Source organism: Dendropsophus ebraccatus, chromosome 5 (assembly GCF_027789765.1).
Source record: "Dendropsophus ebraccatus isolate aDenEbr1 chromosome 5, aDenEbr1.pat, whole genome shotgun sequence".
Taxonomy (NCBI): domain Eukaryota; kingdom Metazoa; phylum Chordata; class Amphibia; order Anura; family Hylidae; genus Dendropsophus; species Dendropsophus ebraccatus.
In genome coordinates this window covers 37,572,384-37,596,886 of record NC_091458.1, presented here as the reverse complement: position 1 = coordinate 37,596,886, position 24,503 = coordinate 37,572,384, and the positions used below count along the sequence as shown (strand labels likewise).

The 24,503-nt window shown below is 42.0% G+C and overlaps 1 protein-coding gene across 3 annotated transcripts; it reads left to right on the top strand.

Moving 5' to 3' along the window:
• The first annotated feature begins 12,438 nt into the window (after positions 1-12,438).
• HMGB1 (high mobility group box 1) lies at positions 12,439-24,255 on the top strand. Of its 3 annotated transcripts, none has more exons than XM_069969881.1 (5): positions 12,439-12,547; positions 21,627-21,788; positions 22,207-22,352; positions 22,446-22,620; positions 23,578-24,255. In XM_069969881.1, the coding sequence occupies exons 2-5, from the start codon at positions 21,639-21,641 to the stop codon at positions 23,737-23,739; spliced, it is 633 nt and encodes a 210-aa protein (XP_069825982.1). In that variant the 5' UTR covers positions 12,439-12,547; positions 21,627-21,638; the 3' UTR covers positions 23,740-24,255. The 3 variants fall into 3 exon arrangements, with proteins under 3 accessions (XP_069825982.1, XP_069825983.1, XP_069825984.1); XM_069969882.1 differs by having other exon boundaries at positions 12,497-12,604; XM_069969883.1 differs by lacking the exon at positions 12,439-12,547 and adding an exon at positions 12,680-12,701.
• Positions 24,256-24,503: the final 248 nt, after the last annotated feature.

Below are 24,503 nucleotides of genomic sequence, written 5' to 3'. Positions count from 1 at the left end.
ACTTTCTATCGATACCTTGATTGCGCATATGCGACTTTTTGATCACTTTTTATTACATTTTTTTCTGGATTTGATGCGACCAAAAATGCACAATTTTGCACTTTGGGATTATTTTGCGCTTACACCAATTACCGTGCGAGATCAGGAATGTGATTAATAGTTCGGGCAATTACGCACGTGGCGATACCAAACATGTTTGTTTACTTTTATTTAAAACCTGGGAAAAGGGGGGTTATTCAGACTTTTATTAGGGGAGGGGGCTTTTTAGTAATAACAATATATATATTTTTTTTACACTTATACCTATACTTCTAGTATATACACTGTGATCTCTCATTGAGATCTTTGCTGTATACTTATACAGCAAAGATCAATGAGATCGGCACTCGTTTGCTTTCGGCTGCTGCAGCCAAAAACAGATGAGTGCCGAGCCGGGGACGGCGCCATCTTCGAAAGGTCCCCGGCCGGCAGCAGGTACGGAGATCGCTCCTCTGGGACAACGTCCCGGAGGAGCGATCTCACCCACTAGATACCAGGGATAAGCTGCGTCCGGTAATCGGATGCAGCTGTCATGTTTGACAGCTGCATCTGATTACTGTATTAGCTGGCACGGCGATCGGACCCTGCCCGCTAATACCCGCGGTCCCGGGCTACAAGGGGCACCCGGAACCACAGCGGTTCATAGCGGCGCTCTAAACACCTCTTATGGGCGCACGACGACTCCCACGAAAAATTTTTTTGGCTTATTTAACACACATTACAAAGTTATATAACTTTGTAATGTGGTTAAATAACTGGTCTGGCCCCCTTCCCCCACTTTCCGAGGAAGTTAAAGAATGTATACATTACCGATTACGGTTGTCACGGTACTCTTCTCCCGGGCGCCATCTGGTGACGACGACGTCAGAGCCGGGGGGGCGGTCCGGGTCTTTCTCCTCCTCGACGTCTTCATGGAAAGTGAATGGGAGAGAAAAGGCTGCTGGTGCACATGCGCACCAGCAGCCTTTTCATTGGCTGTAGCGCATCACATGGCTTCCAGCTTGCTCTCCAGCCAATGAAAAGGCTGCCGATGCGCAAGCGCACTGGAAGCCTTTTCTCTCCCATGGACCCGGTAGCAAGAGACATCGCTGGACGGCGGACGCAGGTGACGGTGAGGCGGACGGCGGGCGAATCGAGTGGCGATTGTAACCGGAGGGATAGTGAGTATGGTGTCTGTTTTTTTGTTTTTTTTTGGGGTCCCGCTGGAGTTGTACTTTAACCTAAAAGCTATCTAACAGTGTCAGCAGTTTGGAAAGTGAATTGCAGTGAACAAATTCCCTTTAAAGGTACTTTCACATCTACCATATTGGGGTATGTGCACGCTGAGTAATTGTGACGGAAACTGCGTTGCAGAATTCTCAGCTTGAGCTGGCTTGCGGACTGCGGCGGGCGTCTCCGCCCATGTCATAGACTCCATTCTATGCACGCCATACAGTCACAATTACTCAGTGTGCACATACCCTTGCAGTGGATTTTACTCCTGCTGCAGCCAGAAATTGGCTGAGCAGGGGACTCAGCACAGTATCTTAACTTTTACATTGCTATGGCACTATTTTATCATAGTGGAATAAAATTCTGCTGCAAGAATGGAGTGCCATAGAATGGTAATCAGTATCACAGTGGATTTTTCTACAAAATTCGCAGTGTGAATGTACACTAAGGGTATAAACCCACACACCGTATAAGCAGCGTATTTACTGCTGCGATACGCAGCAAACACGCAGCAAATACGCAGCAGATTAGATATAAATAACTGAACACAGCATCAAATCTGTACCAACAAATCTGCTGCGTATTTGTTGCGTATCTGCTGTGTATACGGTGTGTGGGTTTGTACCCTAAGGCTGAGTTCACACAGAGTAAAACTGGCGCCAGCCTCCGTGTCATACTGGGCGTCTATGGGAGGCTCGCGAGCCTCCTCTCTTCACTTGGAAGAAATTACATGTCCATTCTTCCGTGCAGAGAGAGGAGGCGCGCAAGCCTCTCATAGACAGCCAGTATGACACGGAGGCTGTCAGGATTGGAATTCTGCCAGTTTTACTCCGTGTCAACTGGCCCTAAAGGGTACGGGCACCTTTTAAAGAGGAAGTCCTATTTTGGGTACACTGGTGAGAGTAAGGGGGGGGGGGGGGGGGGGGTGACAGTATCACTTTAATATGGTACAAAGATATTGTCTCCATAGGTCTTTATTAACCCCTTCCTGTCAGTAACATGTATATATACATTCCTACTGCACATACCCCGTGCAGTAGGAATGTACATATATAATCCTGAGTGAGGGGCTTCTGATGTGTGCGGGATCGCTGCAGTGAGAGTGGTACAGCACACATCAGTGTGTCCGGGGGCCGGAGGTAATAAGAGGCAGCTGTGTCTCATTAACCCCTTAAACGCTGCAATCTATAGCGATCGCGGCAATTAAGCCTCTGTCACTGAGTGATTGGGACCGTCTGCGGGGTTCCCGATCGCATGTAACGACGGGCAGGGGTAAGCCTCTTACCTCTTTCCTGTCGGTTTGGCGATCTGTGCATAGAGTCTGCTCTCAGGCAGGCTCTATGTACAGATCGCTGATAACACTGATCTATGCTATGCTATGGCATAGCATAGATCAGTACATGCAATCTAATCATTGCATGTTTTACAGTGAAAAAAAGTGTAAAAATATTTAAAAAACAGTGAAAAAAAGTGTAAAAATATTTAAAAAACCCTTATAACCCCCCCCCCCCCCTATAAAAGTTTAAAATACCCCCTTGCCCATTATAAAGATATTAAAAATAAATAAACATATTATATATTGTAGCGTGCGGAATTGTCTGATCTATTAAACTATAACATTATTGTTCCGCATGGTGAACGGTGTAAAAGGAAAAAGAAAAAAAACACTAGGATTGCTGATTTTATTAAATGATGTATTAGAAAAAAATTAAAAGCGATCAAAATTTTTCTGTCACACCAATATGATATTAATAAAAACTAGAGATCATGGCGCAAAAACTGACACCCCAACCAGCCCTGTAGGTGGAAAAATAAAAGCGTTATGACTCTTAGAAGGCGGGGAGAAACATTGCATTAATTTGACCCGGACATCAGGGCATCAAAGGGCTCTGTCTTGAAGTGGTTAAAAATGTTACTGTGTTCTTTTTCCATAACATCTACAATTTGCTCTGCTTCATGTCTACACTTCTCATCTGAAGACTGCATTGTATCTTCTCGCCTCTGTGTGACCTGTCCTCAAATGTTTCTCTCCCTCCTGTCCATAATCTGAACTGGTGTGTAACCACCACTCCCTCCCAGCTGCTATCTCTAACAACGAGCAGAAAGTCTGCCTAAAGATTTATTATAATCATATTTTTATAAGGACTATTTAGAAAGTTGCTCCATTTTGGAAAGTGTGGAGGAGTGTCAAAACAAGCACTCTAATGTCACTACATCACCCATGGTTCTGTTCACACTGCTGTCATGATCTGTGTCATAATGGAACAGTGGCACACATTCTACATTGAGTTCTGTCTGGTTTCATTTATTTGATCAGAAGAATAGTTCTGTATACTGTGACTTCTATGAGAACCCTCAGCAGAGCCTCTAACAGTAGTGTGGACATAGCTTTAGGCTATGTTCACACAATGTAAAAACAATGGCCGTTGTTGATTGCTATGTGAGAATGAATCACCATTGTTGCATTGACTTCTATTATATTCGGGGACTGTTAATAAACAACGTCCGTGGTTGAATTCTTCAACGGTAGTAGTTCAACAAAAAATGCACTTTGTGAACATGGCCTAAGAATATTATGTAAAGCCGTTATTTGCAGGTATTTATTTATATAGCTCATACTAACATGTAAACTGTGCGAACCTACATTTTAATTTATGTAATGAACTAAGACAATGTATGACGGTTTGCCAGTACAGGACCACCCACCAGATGCTGTGAATGATTAATGTAACCACACATTGAAGAAATTCATTGAAAATATGGGCTGTAATTTCTCAAATGAACAGATGGTGGCACTAGTTAAGTGAAATGTTCGGGTTGTGTAGACTTGAACACAATACCAAGAACTTGTCATTGATTGCTGGTTATATTGGGAGCTTTAATAGATTAAAGTCATCCATTCGATGTGCGATTTTAAGGGATTATTTTTCTGTCTAGGACTTCTATATTACTCACCTATGCAGCTTATTCATTGTAGCTTTCTAAAACTCATGATCTGCATATAATGACTTGTTTGATATATTAATTGTGAAAACTATTATTTGCATCTGTCAGCAGGTTTCTGTTGGTCCTTATTATGATGGTTTGTAATCTTATACAATTAGAGGGATAGTCTATTTCATTTTAAAGCGAATATACCATTTCCCTTACTCCAAATTTTTTTTTTAATACTACCTGGTTGCACCCAGTACACTGGTATCCCCTGCCCTCGGTGACGTAGCCAGACTTAATTCTGGTCGGGGCGTGTCACCGAGGGGAGGGGATATCGGTACAATGGGGGAACCAAGATCGCCTCCAGTGCATAGAGCGGGCAAAAGTGTTCATAAAGAAACCGGCGTAGATTGCAGGAACCAGGTGGTGTTTTCAAAAATGGACCGTGCCACTGTGATGTACGCAACCATTACTGGTTCAGCAAATGCCCGATCCATAAGGCTGTGTTCTCAAATGGCTTTTTTTTTTTTTAGTTTGTTTTTGCCACAACTTTCCTACTGTTTTGCTGTAAAATATCTGGAACTCTGCATCATAAACTAAAAGAAAAGGCTAAATGTACCCGGCGTATACACCTAGAAATTTCCTATAAGTAAACACCAGGGGGGAGATTTATCAAACATGGTATAAAGTGAAACTGGCCCAGTTGCCCCTAGCAACCAATCAGATTCCACCTTTCATTCCTCACAGACTCTTTGGAAAATGAAAGGTGGAATCTGATTGGTTGCTAGGGGTAACTGGGCCAGTTTCACTTTACACCATGTTTGATAAATCTCCCCCATATGTACACGCTAAACATGGTCAAAATGTCAGCTAAATGCACTGATTTAGGCTTATGTTGGGTTTCAACCTGCCAGTCCCTGTACATAAAAAACCACAAGCTAAATGATAAAGATGAAAAGCAGGCCTCCTTCAGGTGTTACATGACACCTGCACAGCCCTAATCCCCCAAAACATGACATCCTGCACCATGCTGTAATAGAAAATTGCGTTGAGGGAGTTTGCTAGATAAAAAAAAAATCAGAATATGGTTACGCAATGCTTTTTTGTTTTAACTTTTTAGGCTATGTTCACACAACATATTTTCTTATGACAAGAATGGCCGTTGTTGGCGATTAAAATAATGGCTGTTCTTGTCCTAAAAATGTGTTGCATTGAAGGCAATGTGTTGCATTGTTCACTACAGCCACGGAAAAAATTGACAAGTCAATTATTTCTGGCCATAGTGCTTTGAAATCAATGCAGTTTTTATGCATTGTGTCAAAATAAAATGCCTTAAAGAAGTAAACCATAACAAAAACTAATTGGCCTGAGGTCAAAAACCATTCTGACTTTAGACCAAGCTCCTATATAAATTCAGACAACTGACCAGGCTCCTAGACAAATCCAAACCTCTTCAAATGGCTATTGTTATTTTAAATTATTTCAATCATACCTGTCACTAATAAAAACTTTTGACACGCCCTAGGCCCTTTTACACAGAAAGATTATTTTACAGATTATGTGCCAAAGATTTGAAGCCAAAGCCAGGACTGGATTTGAAAAGAGGAGAAATCTCAGGCTTTCCTTTATGACCTGATCTCTGTTTATAGTCTGTTCCTGGTTTTGGCTTCAAATCTTTGGCAAATAATCTTTCTGTGTAAAAGGGCCCTTATGGTGTGTTTACACAGAGATAATTATCTGACAGATTATTGAAGCCAAGGCCAGAAATGGATTTAAGAGAAAAAAATATTGGTCTTTCCTTTATGACATGTTCCCTGTTTATAGTTTGTTCCTGATTTTGGCTTTTAAAAATCTGTCGGATAAATCTCTCTGTGTAAACGCACCCTTAGTGTTAAATAGTGGAAAAAGCCTGGACTCACATACATACATATCCCAGATTAATCATAGTATGTAAAATAGAAACTGGCATAAACTGCTCATAGCAACCAGCTTTCATTTTGCCAAAATTGAAAGCAGAACTGTGATTGGTTACAAACTGGCAGTTTACATTGGTTTTCATTTTATAGACCTTGATTAATCTGGGACTTTATATTTATATAAATAATAAAAAAAACCTCACTAAGAAGAAATAATTTAAATCAAATGAAACTTTATGTATGAATGTAACGATGATATATGTAAGTAATTACAGTATTATTTTGTTCTAGTATTGTATGTTTATTGGGGAAAACTGTACAATTAAAAGGAGACTCTAGTACCCTGTTGGGTGCCTGGATACAAGATGAGATACGGTTGGACATGGAGGATACAGGTTCTGTATGGCGTCCTGTAACACATTTGCCCACTGATGTTACAGCTTGGACTTGTAGATCCTGTACACTTGTGGGTTGCTGAAGCTGGTTCTCCGTAAATCAGCTGATGATAAATCTGGTGACCGGACAGCCAAGAGACATTCCTTTAGAAACCCTGTAGACTAGTATGCCGGATCCTCTATGGCAGGAAGCATTATGGGCGGTATGTACAGCAGTGACGAGGATGGCATTGGAAGATTAGGGTCTATTCACACGTCAGTATATTTTTCCAATCCGCAAATTTCAGTCAGTATACAATCCGCAAATTCAGTCCGTATTGCATCCGTATTGCATCCGTATTGCTTCAGTAAAATACAGACCCCATAGAGTTGTATTGGATGTGTCAGTTACTGTCCGTACTAGGGTCTGTCCTTTTTTTTTTGCGGAACGGATTGCAGCCCAGTACACAACACGGATGTGTGTATAGGTCCATTGAAATACATTGGTCCTATATTATTGCGGATCCGCAATTGCGGACAGGAACAGGATGTGTGAATAGGGCCTAACTGTGCCATGGGCCCTGGGCTATTCATAGAACTTGCCCTCACATGCCAAAAGTTCACTGTAGGCACCGCACTTTTAGAACACCTCCTACCCACCTATATGCATGCCCCCCATCCATAATACCAAAAATTGTAATAATGCCCCCTTCTCAAGCCCACACGGTATTAGTTCCCTTAAAAAATTAAACGAATAATCCCAGATTAATCATAGTATGTAAAATAGAAACGGATATAAACTGCCCATAGCAGCCAGCTTTCATTTTGGCCAAAATGGTACCCATGACAAATTCCTTTCCATATGGGCTCCATGGATTACCTTTTATAATGGTTATCTGGCTTCTCTTTCCACACCCCATGTGTTGTCATAATCTCAATGACAACGTATTTTTAGCACTAACACAATGCCTCTCTTCATGTCTACAGTGCTATTATGTTCCGTTTCTTCATGTATTGTTTCTCTTTTAGCAATATGATATTATTGTTATAAACGTTCACTATGGTGTGTAGTTCCTACCTCACTTTGAACACCAAGTTTTTCTAGCAGTAATTAGCATAAAAGTTTATTGAAAAATTGTATAATTTTCAGAGCTTGTTGGTAGGCCATCTGTTTCTGCAAGGTCCTGCCTGACCTCTATGTTTATGACATGCTCTTCGCTTCTTAATGTAACAACTTGTTTAATAAAAATTTGATTGAAAAAAAAAAAAAAAAAAGCTGAACTGTGATTGGTTGCCCAAAAGTGGCTTGCCCACACAGTAGTTACGCCATTATTTTCCCCAAACAGTTAATTCCCCCAGTAATGCCACAATAGTGACCCAAAATAGTTAATTGCTTCAATAGTGCCCCACAAATATTTAAACCCCCACCATAGTGCCAGTTAATTCAGCATTTGTTTTGCTGAAAAATAGGAAACCTACTCCAGCTCTGAGCTGGTGTAGGTTTCCTGGCGCACACAGGATTTATGTAGAGTACGCCTCTACATAAATCTCCGTAGTCTCGGAGCAGCGGTAATATATTTAAGTCCGGCACAGAAAAGCCAGACTTAAAGTAACTGTACCACCAGGCCCGGGCTGGACCACTGGAGGCGGGTCGATCCACCCTTAGTGGGAGGAAACCCTAGCTCCTCTATGATAGGGTTCCATTGATTCTAACGGAGTCACATCATGGAGGGGCTGGGGTTTCTTCCCACTAAGGATGGGTCGGCCGCCTCCAGTGCTTCAGCCTGGGCCTGGTGGTACAGTCACTTTAATAAATGTCCCCATATGTGTGTGTAAAGTTAATATAAATCACTATACAGAATTATGTGGGATATCCTATCCACTAATTATATAGTCTAATATAAGATTTCATATACACTAATATTTTGTAATGTGTAATATTAGATATACCAACTATACAATGTGATGTATCATGTGGAATGCCATATATACTAACTATATAGTGTAATGTGAGACTTCATATATACTAATACAGTGAAGTATGTATCATATCTACTACACAGTGTGTGTAATGTGTGATTCTACATATTATGCAGTATAATGTGTGATATATATACTACACAGTGTAATGTGGGGTATGATCTATACAGACTACAATGTAGTGTGAAATATGTATACTAATTATATAGTGTAACATGATATTTCATGTATATAAAAGATGTAGTGTGTATCATGCTAATATACAATGCAAGGTGTTAGATCATATATAGTGTAATGTTTTGTATCAAATATCAATGTAATGTAGGCTATTGTGTATATAACTACAGTGTAATGGGATCATATATATTATATAACTGTATAGTGTAATGTAGGATCTGTGTACACTAATGTGAGATATATAACTGTACAGTGTAATCTAGGATATGTACACTAATATGTGATTTATATAACTGTACAGTGTAATGTAGGATATCATGTTCAGTAATGTGATATATATATATATATATATATATATATATATATATCTGTACAGTGTAATGTGTGATATATACATACAGTAATGTGTGATATATATAACTGTACAGTAATGTGATATATATAACTGTACAGTGTAATGTGTGATATATATACATACAGTAATGTGTAATATCATCTATAACTGTACAGTGTAACGTGTGATATCATATAACTGTACAGTAATGTTTGATATATATGATATCGCACATTACACTGTACAGTTATATATCTGTACAGTGTAATGTGTGATATCATATAACTGTACAGTGTAATGTGTGATATCATATATATCACACATTACTGTAGTTATATATCACACATTACACTGTACAGTTATATATGATATTACACATTACTGTACAGTTATGATATCACATTACTGTATGTATATATCACACATTACACTGTACAGTTATATATATCAAATTACACTCTACAGTTATAATATCACATTACTGTACAGTTACATCACACATTACACTACAGTTATATATGATAACTGTAGAGTGTAATTGTGATATATACATACAGTAATGTGATATATATAACTGTACAGTGTAATGTGTGATATATATACATACAGTAATGTGTAATATCATATATAACTACAGTGTAATGTGTGATATATATAACTGGACAGTGTAATGTGTGATATATACATACAGTAATGTGTGATCTATATATAACTGTACAGTAATGTGATATCATATAACTGTACAGTAATGTGATATCATATAACTGTACAGTGTAATGTGTGATATATATACATACAGTAATGTGTGATATATATAACTGTACAGTAGTGTGATATCATAAAACTACAGTGTAATGTGTGATATACATACATACAGTAATGTGTGATATATATGATATCACACTACTGTACAGTTATATATATATATAACTACAGTGTAATGTGTGATATATAACTGGACAGTGTAACGGTGATATCATATATAACTGGACAGTGTAACGGTGATATCATATATAACTGGACAGTGTAACGGTGATATCATATATAAGTGCATGCAAAAGGATGCTGGTTGACCTCAGGGAGATCAACCAAAACACCGCAGAGACACCATCACGTGTCTCAACGTCAGTGTATTCTAGAACATTGCCCCCTGGGAAATCGAATATGCAAAAGAACACTGCAGAGACACCATCACATGTCTCGACGTCAGTGAACTAGCCAGACCTTCCCTCCGGGAAGGAACAACCAAGCCAAAGCGTTCTCCAGTCAAGGAAACCACCTCAGCAAGGTATCCATCCACAGACAGCCATTTCAGGGTTTTTGCCCCTCATCAGTGTGGAGTAGGTTTCTGGCTAGTGGGAGCAATGACTAGTAAGTGCATGCAAAAGGACGCTGGTTGACCTCAGGGAGATCAACCAAAACACCGCAGAGACACCATCACGTGTCTCAACGTCAGTGTATTCTAGAACATTGCCCCCTGGGAAATCGAATATGCAAAAGAACACTGCAGAGACACCATCACATGTCTCGACGTCAGTGAACTAGCAATGTTCTAGAATACACTGACGTTGAGACACGTGATGGTGTCTCTGCGGTGTTTTGGTTGATCTCCCTGAGGTCAACCAGCGTCCTTTTGCATGCACTTACTAGTCATTGCTCCCACTAGCCAGAAACCTACTCCACACTGATGAGGGGCAAAAACCCTGAAACGGCTGTCTGTGGATGGATACCTTGCTGAGGTGGTTTCCTTGACTGGAGAATGCTTTGGCTTGGTTGTTCCTTCCCGGAGGGAAGGTCTGGCTAGTTCACTGACGTCGAGACATGTGATGGTGTCTCTGCAGTGTTCTTTTGCATAATCATATATAAGTGGACAGTGTAACGGTGATATCATATATAAGTGGACAGTGTAACGGTGATATCATATATAAGTGGACAGTGTAACGGTGATATCATATATAACTGTACAGTGTAATGTGATATATACGTCCAGTAATGTGTAATATCATATATAACTGTACAGTGTAATGTGATATATACGTCCAGTAATGTGTGATATATATATAACTGTACAGTGTAATATATACATCCAGTAATGTGTGATATATATATAACTGTACAGTGTAATATATACATCCAGTAATGTGTGATATATATAGCTGTAGTGTAATGTGATATATATGTTCAGTAATGTATGATATATATGTAACAGTACAGTGTAATGTGATATATATGTCCAGTAATGTGTGATATCATGTATAACTGTACAGTGTAATGTAATATATATATATAACTGTACAGTGTAATGTGATATATACGTCCAGTAATGTGTAATATCATATATAACTGTACAGTGTAATGTAATATATACGTCCAGTAATGTGTGATATATATACCTGTACAGTGTAATATATACATCCAGTAATGTGATATATACGTCCAGTAATGTGTGATATATATAACTGTACAGTGTAATGTAATATATACATCCAGTAATGTGTGATATATATACCTGTACAGTGTAATATATACATCCAGTAATGTGATATATACGTCCAGTAATGTGTGATATATATAACAGTACAGTGTAATATATACATCCAGTAATGTGATATATACGTCCAGTAATGTGTGATATATATAACAGTACAGTGTAATATATACATCCAGTAATGTGATATATATAACTGTACAGTGTAATATATACATCCAGTAATGTGATATATATAACTGTACAGTGTAATCTGGGATGCAATGGAGTATACAGTAGTATCAGCCGTATATACCATGCAGTGCAATGATGGATGCCATATACCACGTATAGGGAGGAGATCGGCACCTTACACGTGTAGGACTACAAGTCCCAGCAGCCCCGCGCAGCCTCAGTATTGCAGGGTGTGTTGGTACTTGTAGTTCTCCAGCAGCAGGTAACATGTAGATCCTATTTCTTGCACACGACTCACCGGCTGTAATCCTGCTGCTGCCGGGATACAACACGATAACTTACCAAATCTGACAATAAAAATGCCCCATAACACGGACCCTGCCTAGTCCTAGCATTGTGCGCGTTCACGACAGCCGTATTAAAATAGAAGGGACAACGGAGTAAAATGTTTGGGTTGTAGGTGGCTGTGGGGTGTGGAGGTGGTGAGGGTGTCCGCAGGGGCTGCAGGGCAGCCAGCAGTCCGCCACATAGCACGGCATAGCCCCGTATTGTAGAGAAGCCCCCGCTCCGTCGTTGACTACACCGGGTTCTATGGGCTTGCATTGCAAACACTATAACTCAGCCTTACAGCTGCATCCCGCTTGAGCGTCTCACACACACTGAGGACAATTCGTATTTGCGCGCTGTTTTGCTCTCGGGTGACGTCGCCTAAATCCTGACCAATCACCGTCGGCCGCTGGTCAGGACAATGGAGGCGAGACGACCAATGGGAAGGAGGGACGAGTTGGCGGCGGCCAATCAGCGTCCGCCTGGGCTGAGAGTAATGTTACAGATTGGGAAGAGTGTGAAGAGGCTGCGTATCGATCCCGCTTTCTCTCACACAGCCATTGCAGTACATTGAGCTCCATAGACACAGCATTGGGTGAGTATACACAGCACGGCACCTAACTGACACAGTGACTGGCAATGTCTATGGAAGGTAAGTATAGTGGACGAGAATTGGACGTCAAATCACCTCCACCCGTGGCCCGTATTAATCCGCCTAAAGATGACAAATAATCCCGGCCCGGGTTGAGGTGGGATTAACGTTATAAACATAAGAGGGGGATAAAACGGGAGAATTTTTTTGGGGGGCTGAGTGACGGGAACCCGGGGGGCGATTTTATTATATACTGCTGAAAGTGTGAGGTGAACTTTTAATAACGCTCGTTGTGTAATAACGCAGGGTGGGAACGGGTGTTGATGGGTACTTGAGGGTCTCGGGAGTGCTCGGGGGGGGCACTCACACCCGGGTGTTGGCGGGCGTATTGGCAGAAGATCGCTAAATTACCTCAGGATGTGCCGTAACATGGCTGACTATGGGAGAAAACAAGAGAAGAGGGTGCGAGCCGGGCGACAGGGTGGCGGCTGTCAGCGGTGACCGACCCGACACCCGAGTAGCGGTGGAGATATATAGGGGGAGGTGTACTGGCCCCTGCCCGGGCAGAGAGGGCAGCCCCGTGTCTGCTGCTGGTTCTCTATGAGATGGCGGTTGCGAGCCGCACTCTCTAACATGGTGGTTGTAATAGCGCGAGGAGGGCGCGGGCACGACAACAATAGGGAGAGAGGGCGAGCGCGGCCACGAGCGCGTCGTCAGCGGCGCGAGGAGCTCGGCGCGCGTGCCCGCGGCCCTGTCACCACACACAGCACAGCACAGCCCCGCAGTGTAACCCAGTCTGCGCTGACACACTGCAACGGAACAGCCCGGCACCGGCGTGACACAAACCGGCCGCCTCCTGTCACGGAGGGCGGAGGGAGACATTTAAAGGGGACTTTCTTTCATCGATAAGAATGACGGCACCTGGAAGAGGGGGGAAACAAGTAGACCTGAGTCAGGCAATGGCACTTTATGACAGAAAGTCTCAGAGAAGTCGCAGTCTCCTTGCATTGATGGTGGCAAAGTTAGGTGTGACCTGCGACTAACAATCCATCCCAAAAAAAATTTCCGACTCACAGTTTTTCCATATCGCAATGTGAACACACTTAGATAGCGTGGGTGGCCGTTAATGCATTGCAACGTAATGCATCGTGACGGACGCAAAAAAAATAAATAATATCCCTTTTGCTTGCAACATTTCTGTGATTAGAAAAAAAAAATCCCAACTAACAAAGTTGTAGAAGTGCAGGTATCGTCCAAGTGGCACGACCGAAATGTTACTTTGTGACTCGCTGCTGCGTCACTTTATTGCAGTTGCGATTCGGCTGCTAACAAAAGCCAAATAGTAGAGAAGGAGCGAGCGAGGCGCACACGGCATACACAGTGGTAAATAGTGGCCGCAACCGCAAATCCACGGTAAATAGTGGCCGCAACCGCAAATACGTGGTAAATAGTGGCCGCAACCGCAAATCCGTGGTAAATAGTGGCCGCAACCGCAAATCCGTGGTAAATAGTGGCCGCAACCGCAAATCCGTGGTAAATAGTGGCCGCAACCGCAAATCCGTGGTAAATAGTGGCCGCAACCGCAAATCCATCAAGGATTTTTTTTTTTTTGGTGACGTGTGCTGTGTTGCAGGTTGTAATGAGATGCCATTCACTAATATTACGTGTGATCTACCGAAGTCGCAGTGCAGCTTTAGCCTAAGTCTTGGTTTATACTACGTTTTTGCAATCCATTTTTTGCAAAAAACTGATGCATTTGCGTGCATCCGTTTTTCCATTGGCTTCCATTATAAAAAAAACTGATCCGTTTTTTTTTTTTATCGGACTCAAAAATAAGGTTGACTACGTTTTTGTGTACGTTAAAAAAACGGATCCGTTTTGAGCCGTTTTCTTTTTATAATGGATGTCAATGGAAAAACGGATGCACACAAATGCATGTTTTTTGCAAAAAAAAACCGATAAGAAAAATGCATTGCAAAAACGTAGTGTGTACCCAGCCTTACATGCAGTGTCGCAGTGTGACGCTGCTGTTTTTCGAGTCGTGTCTGAAGTGTAGTCCTGGCCTATTGTCCTAAAGGAGATTTTACAATTTAGTCAGATAGGAGGAGAGGAGCAGTGACATCCTTTAGGCTATGTTCACACAATGTATAAACAATGGCCGTATTTCATATCAACGGCTGTTATTTGTGAAGCAATGGCCGTTGGTTGCACAACAATGGCCCTTGTTAGAAATACAGCCATTGATTTTACATAGTGTGAACACAGCCTTAAAGTGAGGACAAACTTTAAAAAAAAAAAAAAAAAAAAAAAGAAAATCCCCAGAACCCATATAATTACCCATATTCACCTGCCCTGATCCGCTACTGCTATGACAAAACATAGTCTCCTCCACTTTTTACTGCTTCCATTAAACCGATAACCCTGCAGACATTTTATTTGGACAGCACCCTGGGACATTTGTTTACGAAAAATAGTCCCCAGACAACCCTGTCAAAAGGAATTGATTCCCTCACCTTCAGTCGGACTTTTTGCTGTACTCCCATAGAGCGTGAATGGAGCGCTGCCTGAGTATGGATGCTGCTGTGGATAAGGGACCTCTGTTGTTGTCAGACCCTAATGCATGCTCAGGCACTGCTTCATTCACTTACTATGGGACTGCTGAATAGAGAGTACAGCACTATAGTCCTATACCAAGCCAAAAAGCCACACGCAGTATTTCTGTCACTCTTTTTTTCAGCCTTAGGTTCCATTTACACAGACAGATTATCTGCCAAAGATTCAAAGCCAAAGCCAGGAATGGATTAGAAAAGAGGAGATATCTCAGTCTTTCCTTTATGACCTGATCTCTGTTTATAGTCTGTTTCTGGCTTTGGCTTCAAATCTTTGGCAGATAATCTGTCAAATAATCTTTCTGTGTAAATAGACCCTAAGGGTATGTGCAAACTTTGGAAAATCCACAGTGGAATCCGCCAGGTTCATTCTTTGGACGGATGATGTAATCCGCCTGTGCATTTAATGGAGTCTAAGACACGGGCGGAGACGTGCACGCCTGCCGCAGTCTGCAAGCGGTGAATTCCGTGACGGATTTTCCGTCGTTTTGTGTTTTTTTTTTTTCAAAGTGTGCACATTCCCTTAGGCTGAAAAAAGACTGACAGAAATACTATGTGTGGCATAGCCTATAGGTGTATTCCCATCAGGTAAAGCATATTCACAGGCAGGGCCGGGACAAGGAGTTTTGGTGCCCTAGGCAGAGAAGGCAAATGGCGCCCCCCCCCCCCCATTAGAATTGGTGCTCCCCGCACAGTATAATACCCTGAATGTACCCCCACACTGTATTAAAAGCCCCAATACATACAGTAGTTACCTTATAACACTATTTCCACCATACAGTGATTACATATTACATAAAAACTGCACTAAACAACACAGAAAGATATCACCAATGATACCATTACATAATACCACCACACCATGACCCCTAACACTACAACCCTATAACAGAGTGCAGTTACATCCAGTCACTCACCGGGGGCATCTTCTCTGGTCTGTCACATTTTCTTTTTCCCTCCATCCAGCGTGGGCCACCTAGAAGTCTTCTCCTGGCTGTGAATCCTCTTTCCAGAATCTGTCAGAGAAACATTTTAGGCTCCAACACATACAGTAGTTAGCCCCCTCTGTACTCCTATATAGTAGTTACACTCCTCTGTGCGCCCATAGTTTTAAGGTGTCCCTGTGCCCCAGTATTGTAGTAAAGCCCCTCTGTGCAGCCCCAATATAGTATAGACTGCTGTGTGCTGCCCCCAGAAATATATAGACCCCCTGAGTGCTCCCCCATAAGTATATAGACCCCCTGTGTGCTCCCCCATAAGTATATAGACCCCCTGTGTGCTCTCCCAGAAGTATATTGAACCCCTGTGTGCTCTCCCAGAAGTATATAGACCCCGTGTGCTCCCCCAGTTATATATATAGACCCCCTGTGTGCTCCTCCAGTTATATATAGACCCCTGTGTGCTCTTCCAGTTATATATAGACCCCTGTGTGCTCCCTAACCCTTCCCATATAACAGTAATTCTCCAAAACAAAAAAAAAAAAAAAAAAAACTCACTTGCCACATGCGTCCTCTCTTCACTGCACTCTTGTGGCAGAGTTACCTGTGGTCACAAGAGGCCGCTCTCCCCATCGCATAACAGTGCACCAACACACCCCTGACCCTGCAGAGCATCACATAACAGTGCACCCACACACCCCTGACCCTGCAGAGCATCACATAACAGTGCACCAACACACCCCTGACCCTGCAGAGCATCACATAACAGTGCACCCACACACCCCTGACCCTGCAGAGCATCACATAACAGTGCACCAACACACCCCTGACCCTGCAGAGCATCACATAACAGTGCACCCACACACCCCTGACCCTGCAGAGCATCACATAACAGTGCACCCACACACCCCTGACCCTGCAGAGCATCACATAACAGTGCACCAACACACCCCTGACCCTGCAGAGCATCACATAACAGTGCACCCACACACCCCTGACCCTGCAGAGCATCACATAACAGTGCACCAACACACCCCTGACCCTGCAGAGCATCACATAACAGTGCACCCACACACCCCTGACCCTGCAGAGCATCACATAACAGTGCACCAACACACCCCTGACCCTGCAGAACATCTCATATCTATGCACCCACACACCCCTGACCTGCAGAACATTTCATATCTATGCACCCACACACCCCTGACCTGCAGAACATCTCATATCTATGCACCCACACACCCCTGACCTGCAGAACATCTCATATCTATGCACCCACACACCCCTGACCTGCAGAACATCTCATATCTATGCACCCACACAACCCTTACCTGCAGAACATCTCATATCTCGCACCCACACACCCCTGCAGAACATCTCATATCTATGCACCCACACACCCCTGCAGAACATCTCATATCTATACACCCACACACCCCTACAAAACATCTCATATCTATGCACCCACACACCCCTTACCTGCAGAACATCTCATATCTCGCACCCACACACCCCTGCAGAACATCTCATATTTATGCACCCACACACCCCTGCAGAACATCTCATATTTATGCACCCACACCCCTGCAGAACATCTCATATTTATGCACCCACACCCCTGCAGAACATCTCATATCTATGCACCCCCCCCCTGCAGAACATCTCATATCTATGCACACACACACACACCCCTGCAGAACATCTCATATCTCGCACCCACACACCCCTGCAGAACATCTCATATCTATGCACACACACACCCCTGCAGAACATCTCATATTTATGCACCCACACCCCTGCAGAACATCTCATATCTATGCACCCCCCCCCTGCAGAACATCTCATATCTATGCACACACACACACACACCCCTGCAGAAAATCTCATATCTATGCACACACACACACACACCCCTGCAGAACATCTCATATCTATGCACACACACACACACCCCTGCAGAACATCTCATATCTCGCACCCACACACCCCTGCAGAACATCTCATATCTATGCACACACACACCCCTGCAGAACATCTCATATTTATGCACCCACACACCCCTGCAGAACATCTCATATCTATGCACACACACCCCTGCAGAACATCTCATATCTATGCACACACCCCTGCAGAACATCTCATATCTATGCACACACCCCCTGCAGAACATCTCATATCTATGCACACACACACACACCCCTGCAGAACATCTCATATCTATGCACCCCCCCCCCCACCCCTCCCCCTGCTGACCAGTGCCCTCAGTTTGGCTTACCTCCTGCTGATCTTATACACTGCCCTCACTGCCTCATAAACAGCCTAGAAACTAGCTGCCTCATAGAGCCTAGCAAAGGAAGATAGCTCCTCCCACACTGGTCACATGGGCATGATGTCATCAAAGGTCCTTTACACCTCCTGGACACTCTATTCCTGCTGCTGTATGTAACAGTTACAGTGCAGGGCGGGCGGCAGACAGGCAGGGGGCGAGCGGGGGGGGGGGGGGGTAGGATGGATGGGTAAATAAATTACTTACCCATCCAGATGGCGCCCCCTGACGTTTGGCGCCCTAGGCCATCGCCTACCCCTGCCTACTCTTTGTCCCGGCCCTGTTCACAGGTTATGACAAAGGTCTAGCAGGCTCTAGTCCCATCTCTGGAACCTGCACACATCTTTAAATTGAGGGCTTCCAGCCATCTTTGATCTGCTCTTAGCGGCTGACGGTTGTTTTCAGGGACGTTATTAATGATGCACTATCTTTAGGTGATCAGTATTGGAGTGGTGGTGGGGAACTGACCAGATGACACGCCAGACACAGCGCCGTACCTGATGTAGTGGCTGCACCTGGTATTGCATTTGCATCTGCTTCATCTACTCCGCAGAGAGCTGCAGCACTAGGCTACGCCATCACATGTATCAATGCCTGGTAAACAATAAAAAGGCTGCAGCGCTGATCCATCAATCAATTGACGAAGGAGCCGGAATATTGATCAATAATAAAGTCCCGGAAAACCTCTGAGTAATTATCGTGTAAAAAATTTTGCTCGTGTTAGTCAGCAGCTTGTATGGTGAGGGTTAGTGTCATATATATATATTTTTTTTTTAAGTGTCCATTTAAATAAACAGGAGGATTGCCCAAGCTCTGCAGTACTCCAGCTCCATTATTTGTGCAGTATAGTAGAGCGTTACAGAGGATTGTGATCATGTTTTTTAGCAGCCAAAGGGGTAAATAAGTCATGTTGTTACATGACTTTTACCCTTTAAGGGCCTATTTACTACTATAACACCTCCTCTGTCTATGGGGTTTTACCTCATTATCTGCGCCAATATTGCCCAGTTTGCTTTCATACATTTGATAGGGATGAGCCGTGTTGGCACAGACACTGAATAGCAGGAATGGGGAACAAGGTTTGTCATAGCATTTTTAGAGCCCAAGGCATACCTTTTCTTATAAAGGCCCCCATATACTTCAGCTGAACCCACCAGTTTGGGCAGTAGCTGGCAGCTATTTAATGTCTATGGGAGTCTGCCACCCCTGCCGTCAGAGAGGAGAAGGATCGGGCATGTTGGCTGTCAGCCGCCTGTTCCTATTCTCCGAGAGAGAAGTTTTCACTAAAGCAGTCTGGCAGCGACTTACTTCTACCTTCTACCTCTATTATGTAACCACTTGGCCAAGCTGAACATTCATGTGTAAGAGGGATCGGGAGAATGGCCAATGGCTGAACGAACATTTGGCGGACAGCTATTGCGTGTGAATGGCTACTTTAAGTCAGTAAAAATAGCTCACAGCTGCAGCTTTTACTTCAGTGGGGATATATATATATATATATATATATATATATATATAACATTTTGCCATATTCCATGTACCAGTTAATAGTAAAAGGAGTGCCTATGACCCATAGCCTTCCAGTATGTTCCTATACAGGTTCCATCCACATATACATGAGCCTTAAAAGTTGGGTTACACTTATGTAAAGTGTCATGTGTATCTCTAAGCTTAGCACTGTAGAGGGTTTATCCAGCAGGCTGTTTTATTGATTATGTAGAATAAGAGGGTCCAGCATACCCCGCTGAGTTGGCGATTGTATTGGATGTTTAGAAAAGTAATGCCATAACCTCTATAGCAGTGCTTCTCAAACTTTTTCTAATGGAGCCTCACCCAACAGATAAAATGATGCCTGGGCCTCACCAGACTAACCTAAGAGGATGCTGGGGCCTCACCATCTGTGGTGGAAGTCCAGGCAAATATAAAAAACTATTGCTCAGTCTACCCTTCCTGTGTCTCCTAATCTCTGTATACCACTAAATAAGTACAAAATAAGTCAGTAGTGTCCCTAAACCAAAGATTGTTGCAGTCAGGGAAAGGACTGTGAAACTCCCTCCCCAGCTGAGCCTCACAAACAACTAGGGGGCGCCTCACTGTTTGAGAAGCACTGCTCTATAGTAATAAGTTTATAGCACATCACCTTACCGCATAGAAGCTGCTAGCACGGCATGTGCTCCATCACAGGATGTAGTGAGGGATGAGTAACATTTGAACTATTGTAAACACTTTCCATTCAGAACACGCAGCTCGCTTGTCCCGCTGAACAATTGTACCTTTACCCTATTTTGAGGTTATTTTTTGATATGCAAGAAAAAGTGTCACTTGCTATATTATATAGATGGTGGGAAGCAAACATGGGGTGTAAGGGGTTGCGTGTGATGTATCACATTTTTATACATTTACTCAAGCAAGTATTATTTGCTTGAAGGAAACATCTGTACCGTCTGAAGCTATCATTTGTCTCCCAGAGCCAGTCTCCCAGGTAGAGGATTTCTCAATTCCTCATATCTCTGTTGACAGTCAGTGAATGAGAATATTCTGGTTTACATCCAGAGGTAACACAACTAATCCTGGTCGTATGTAGCCACCAGAAGCGTATGTTTCACCTTTATCACACACACCCATCTATACCTCAAATTGATACTAAAAAAAAAGCAGAACTTTTCTACTAGAGAATAAAAAACTTTTCTTAGCCTGGGTTCACAATCCTTTGTGACTGACTGAACATTGCAAGGAACCTGTTCATTCTGTGCCTGAATGAGTATCTCATTACACCCAGCCAGAGGGTCCTTCACAAAATGAGATTTAATAAATGTGTTTCTTGTGTAAAAGAAAGCATTTTTGCATTTAAATGCCAGTTAAAACAATACAAATTCAGATCATTTTATTCCAATAATTGTAACAACCCTGTAGTTTCATTTGCTGAGGCCTGATTCTTGTTTCCAAAACAGGAAAAAAGGCAAAACATAAAGGTTTTGCCTTCACCTCACCTGCACTCCATGCATTCTGGTGGTGATTGTGTCCCCGTTCCTGGGATCAGTAGCAGCAGCAGTCAGATGCCAACCGATCAGTTTGCAGTTCCCTATACATAATGAACTGAGAGTAATACCCCTTTAAATCCACTTGTGTGCACAAACCCATAGACTGAAGAATAATTTCCTTGTAGCTTACCTAGTAGTTAATGAATCTCTACATTTCTTCTCTTACAGAACTTTAATAAAATGGGGAAAGGTGATCCCAAGAAGCCCAGAGGCAAAATGTCCTCCTATGCTTACTTTGTGCAGACGTGCAGAGAAGAGCACAAGAAGAAGCATCCTGATGCGTCTGTAAACTTTGCAGAATTCTCCAAGAAGTGCTCAGAAAGGTGGAAGGTAAAATATTTATGATGATTTGAGGAATCTGGGCAACCTTGCTTTCTTCTTATTCTACTTAAAGTGCAAATTTATGCTTAAATTCATAAAAATGAATGTGCAAGCCTCATTCTTATTGCATAGTACAAGTCATTGTCACATAGATCTTTATATTGCCTCTTACAGACAGCTCTATAACCACAGCAGCTCTTTCTTGTGTTGGTTGCATGAACTGAATGAGGCCATTCTTGTCACAATGTGTAAAGATGGTATAAAAGGGAGAGCTAGGAGGTTACCGCCCTGCTGCTGTCTATCATTACACTGACCTACAGTCAGGAGGTTTTTATTTAAGTTCTGAGGTCTTTATCACAGACCATTTTTTGAATAGAGTACTTAGTGGTGATCATTTTGTATGTTAAATTTGGTTTCTTCTCCATAGACCATGTCTGCTAAAGAGAAAGGAAAATTCGAAGATATGGCGAAAGCAGACAAGGTCCGTTATGAAAGTGAAATGAAAACTTATATACCACCCAAAGGAGAAACAAAAAAGAAGTTTAAGGACCCAAATGCACCAAAGAGACCACCGTGAGTTAATGATTTTAATGGTGAATTTATTTTTACTATAAATGGGTGTAGTAGGGAAATCAGCATCACTTTTTTTTATTTTTTTTAATACAGTTCGGCTTTCTTCTTGTTCTGCTCCGAGTTCCGTCCTAAAATCAAAGGAGAGCACCCAGGTCTGACCATTGGAGATGTCGCAAAGAAACTAGGAGAGATGTGGAATAACACTGCATCAGAAGACAAGGTGCCTTATGAAAAGAAAGCTGCCAAACTGAAGGAGAAGTATAAGAAGGTACGAGTCAAATCCTGTCTCTTTAAATAGTTCACGTGACTTATTTTTCGTAGTAATGTTACCTTCTAACTTTTAAATTTTAGATTAGGGCTCGGTGACTGTGACCGAAAGTTGTGGCTTTAATACTTTGCAAATATAATCAGATTTTTTACAATAGTTGCTGAGTTTAAATCACTGCAATTGTTTTACTGATTATTTGAAATACTTTTTATAATATTATGTAGTTAGAAGTAGTGTGATTTTATGTATAGCATTGCTTACCATGTCTTTATGCAGAAGGTGGCACTGTGTAACCACAAAACTTGTTTAGTCCAATAGTTCAGTTACTTAGAGATTACTTTTGTATTATACACGGAGAAACACATTAATATAAATGTACAAACCAAAATCGACACGAATACAATATGGACATAAACTTTGTTTAGAATCATCATCCATATTACAAGTCTACAGGAGTGAAAAAATGTTAACAGACAACATTTTCTTTCTGAAATCTTTTAAATTGAGCAAATGTAAAGACTGGCTATCTAACATGTACGAAGGCCCCCTGACTCTCCAACTGCAAGAACCCTTTTTTTTCAGGGGGACGAGTTGCCGCCAAAGCTGTCAGTCAGTGATTTACCTTTTGCTTTGCCCATCCAGAACTTGACTTCCTCAGCCTAGCTGAATGTTCATATGTATAGGGTAGACAAGGGTTGCTGTTGACCGAACAAACATTCAGCCAACAGCTATTGAATGTGTATGGCCACCTTTAGAATTGGTTGGTATTACAGTCCTTTTGCAGGAACCCACCCACATGTTTGTTGTTAGTCTGTTCTCCTCATAATATTTTTACAATTTTATATCCTTATAATTTATTTATAATTTTTTAAATTGAAAATATAAAAGGATTAACATTTGCAGTTTAGGAATTTGATAAATAAAATGCTTTTATTTCACTTTTTTTTTTTTTACTAGGATATGGCATCATATAGGTCTAAAGGCAAACCAGAACCAGCCAAAAAGGCTCCTGCTAAGCCTGAAAAAAGCAAGAAAGCAGATGACGATGATGAAGATGACGAGGATGAAGAAGAGGAGGAGGAAGAGGAAGAAGAAGAAGAGGAGGAAGATGATGAATGAGCATCTCCCTGAGCGTTTTTTGTTTTATTTTTTTGTCTATATAGCATTTAACCCCCCTGTACACAGCTCACTCATTTTAAAGACAAAAACAAATCAATATATGAATGTGTAAGATTTGTTTTTAATCTGTACAGTGTCCTTTTATTTCCTTTTTATTTTATTTTTGTATAGTTAACACACTACCAGCTGTGTCTTTAGAATTCCCTGTGTCTTTTTTTTTTTTTTTTTTACTCTTTTATTTACCCCTCTTTCGTGGTTTTTCAGTGGCCACTATCCTTGCCTGGTACAGGACGGGGGTTGTAAATTGGCATGGAAATTTGAGCAGGTTCATGTTGTGCACCGCACAGATTAGTTATATGGGGATGTAGATCATTTCATCTTCAGTTGTCTTAGCATCATAATTGTTGTTCTGTTTATCTGAATACCACTCTGTAATTGCAAAAAAAAACAAAAAAAAAGTTGCAAATGTTTTGTTGACATTCTGATTGCTTCTAAGTAAATACAATTTTTTTATTACTGCTGGCGTCTTATTTTATACCTGCTTTATCTTCAGTATTTGACGCCTGATGCCAATACGTTAAATGTTGCTGATGACCATATACGTTTGGCTACATGAAGTAGTAGAGCATGCCTTTTCTTTTATAGAATTATTTGTACTATTTATTTGCAGTCTAAAGTTTGCTACATTTAGACATGGAAGAAGACTGTAACCCCTAAGAACCAGGGATGTGACTGTACATCCATTTTTGTGGTGCATTCCCGCT

Bases quoted from the DNA above. Each gene is read 5' to 3' on its own strand.
- HMGB1 (XM_069969881.1), top strand. From the start codon at position 21,639: ATGGGGAAAGGTGATCCCAAGAAGCCCAGAGGCAAAATGTCCTCCTAT. The intron at 21,789-22,206 runs GTAAAATATTTA...TCTTCTCCATAG, and splicing joins AGTGCTCAGAAAGGTGGAAG to ACCATGTCTGCTAAAGAGAA. The intron at 22,353-22,445 runs GTGAGTTAATGA...TTTTTAATACAG, and splicing joins AATGCACCAAAGAGACCACC to TTCGGCTTTCTTCTTGTTCT.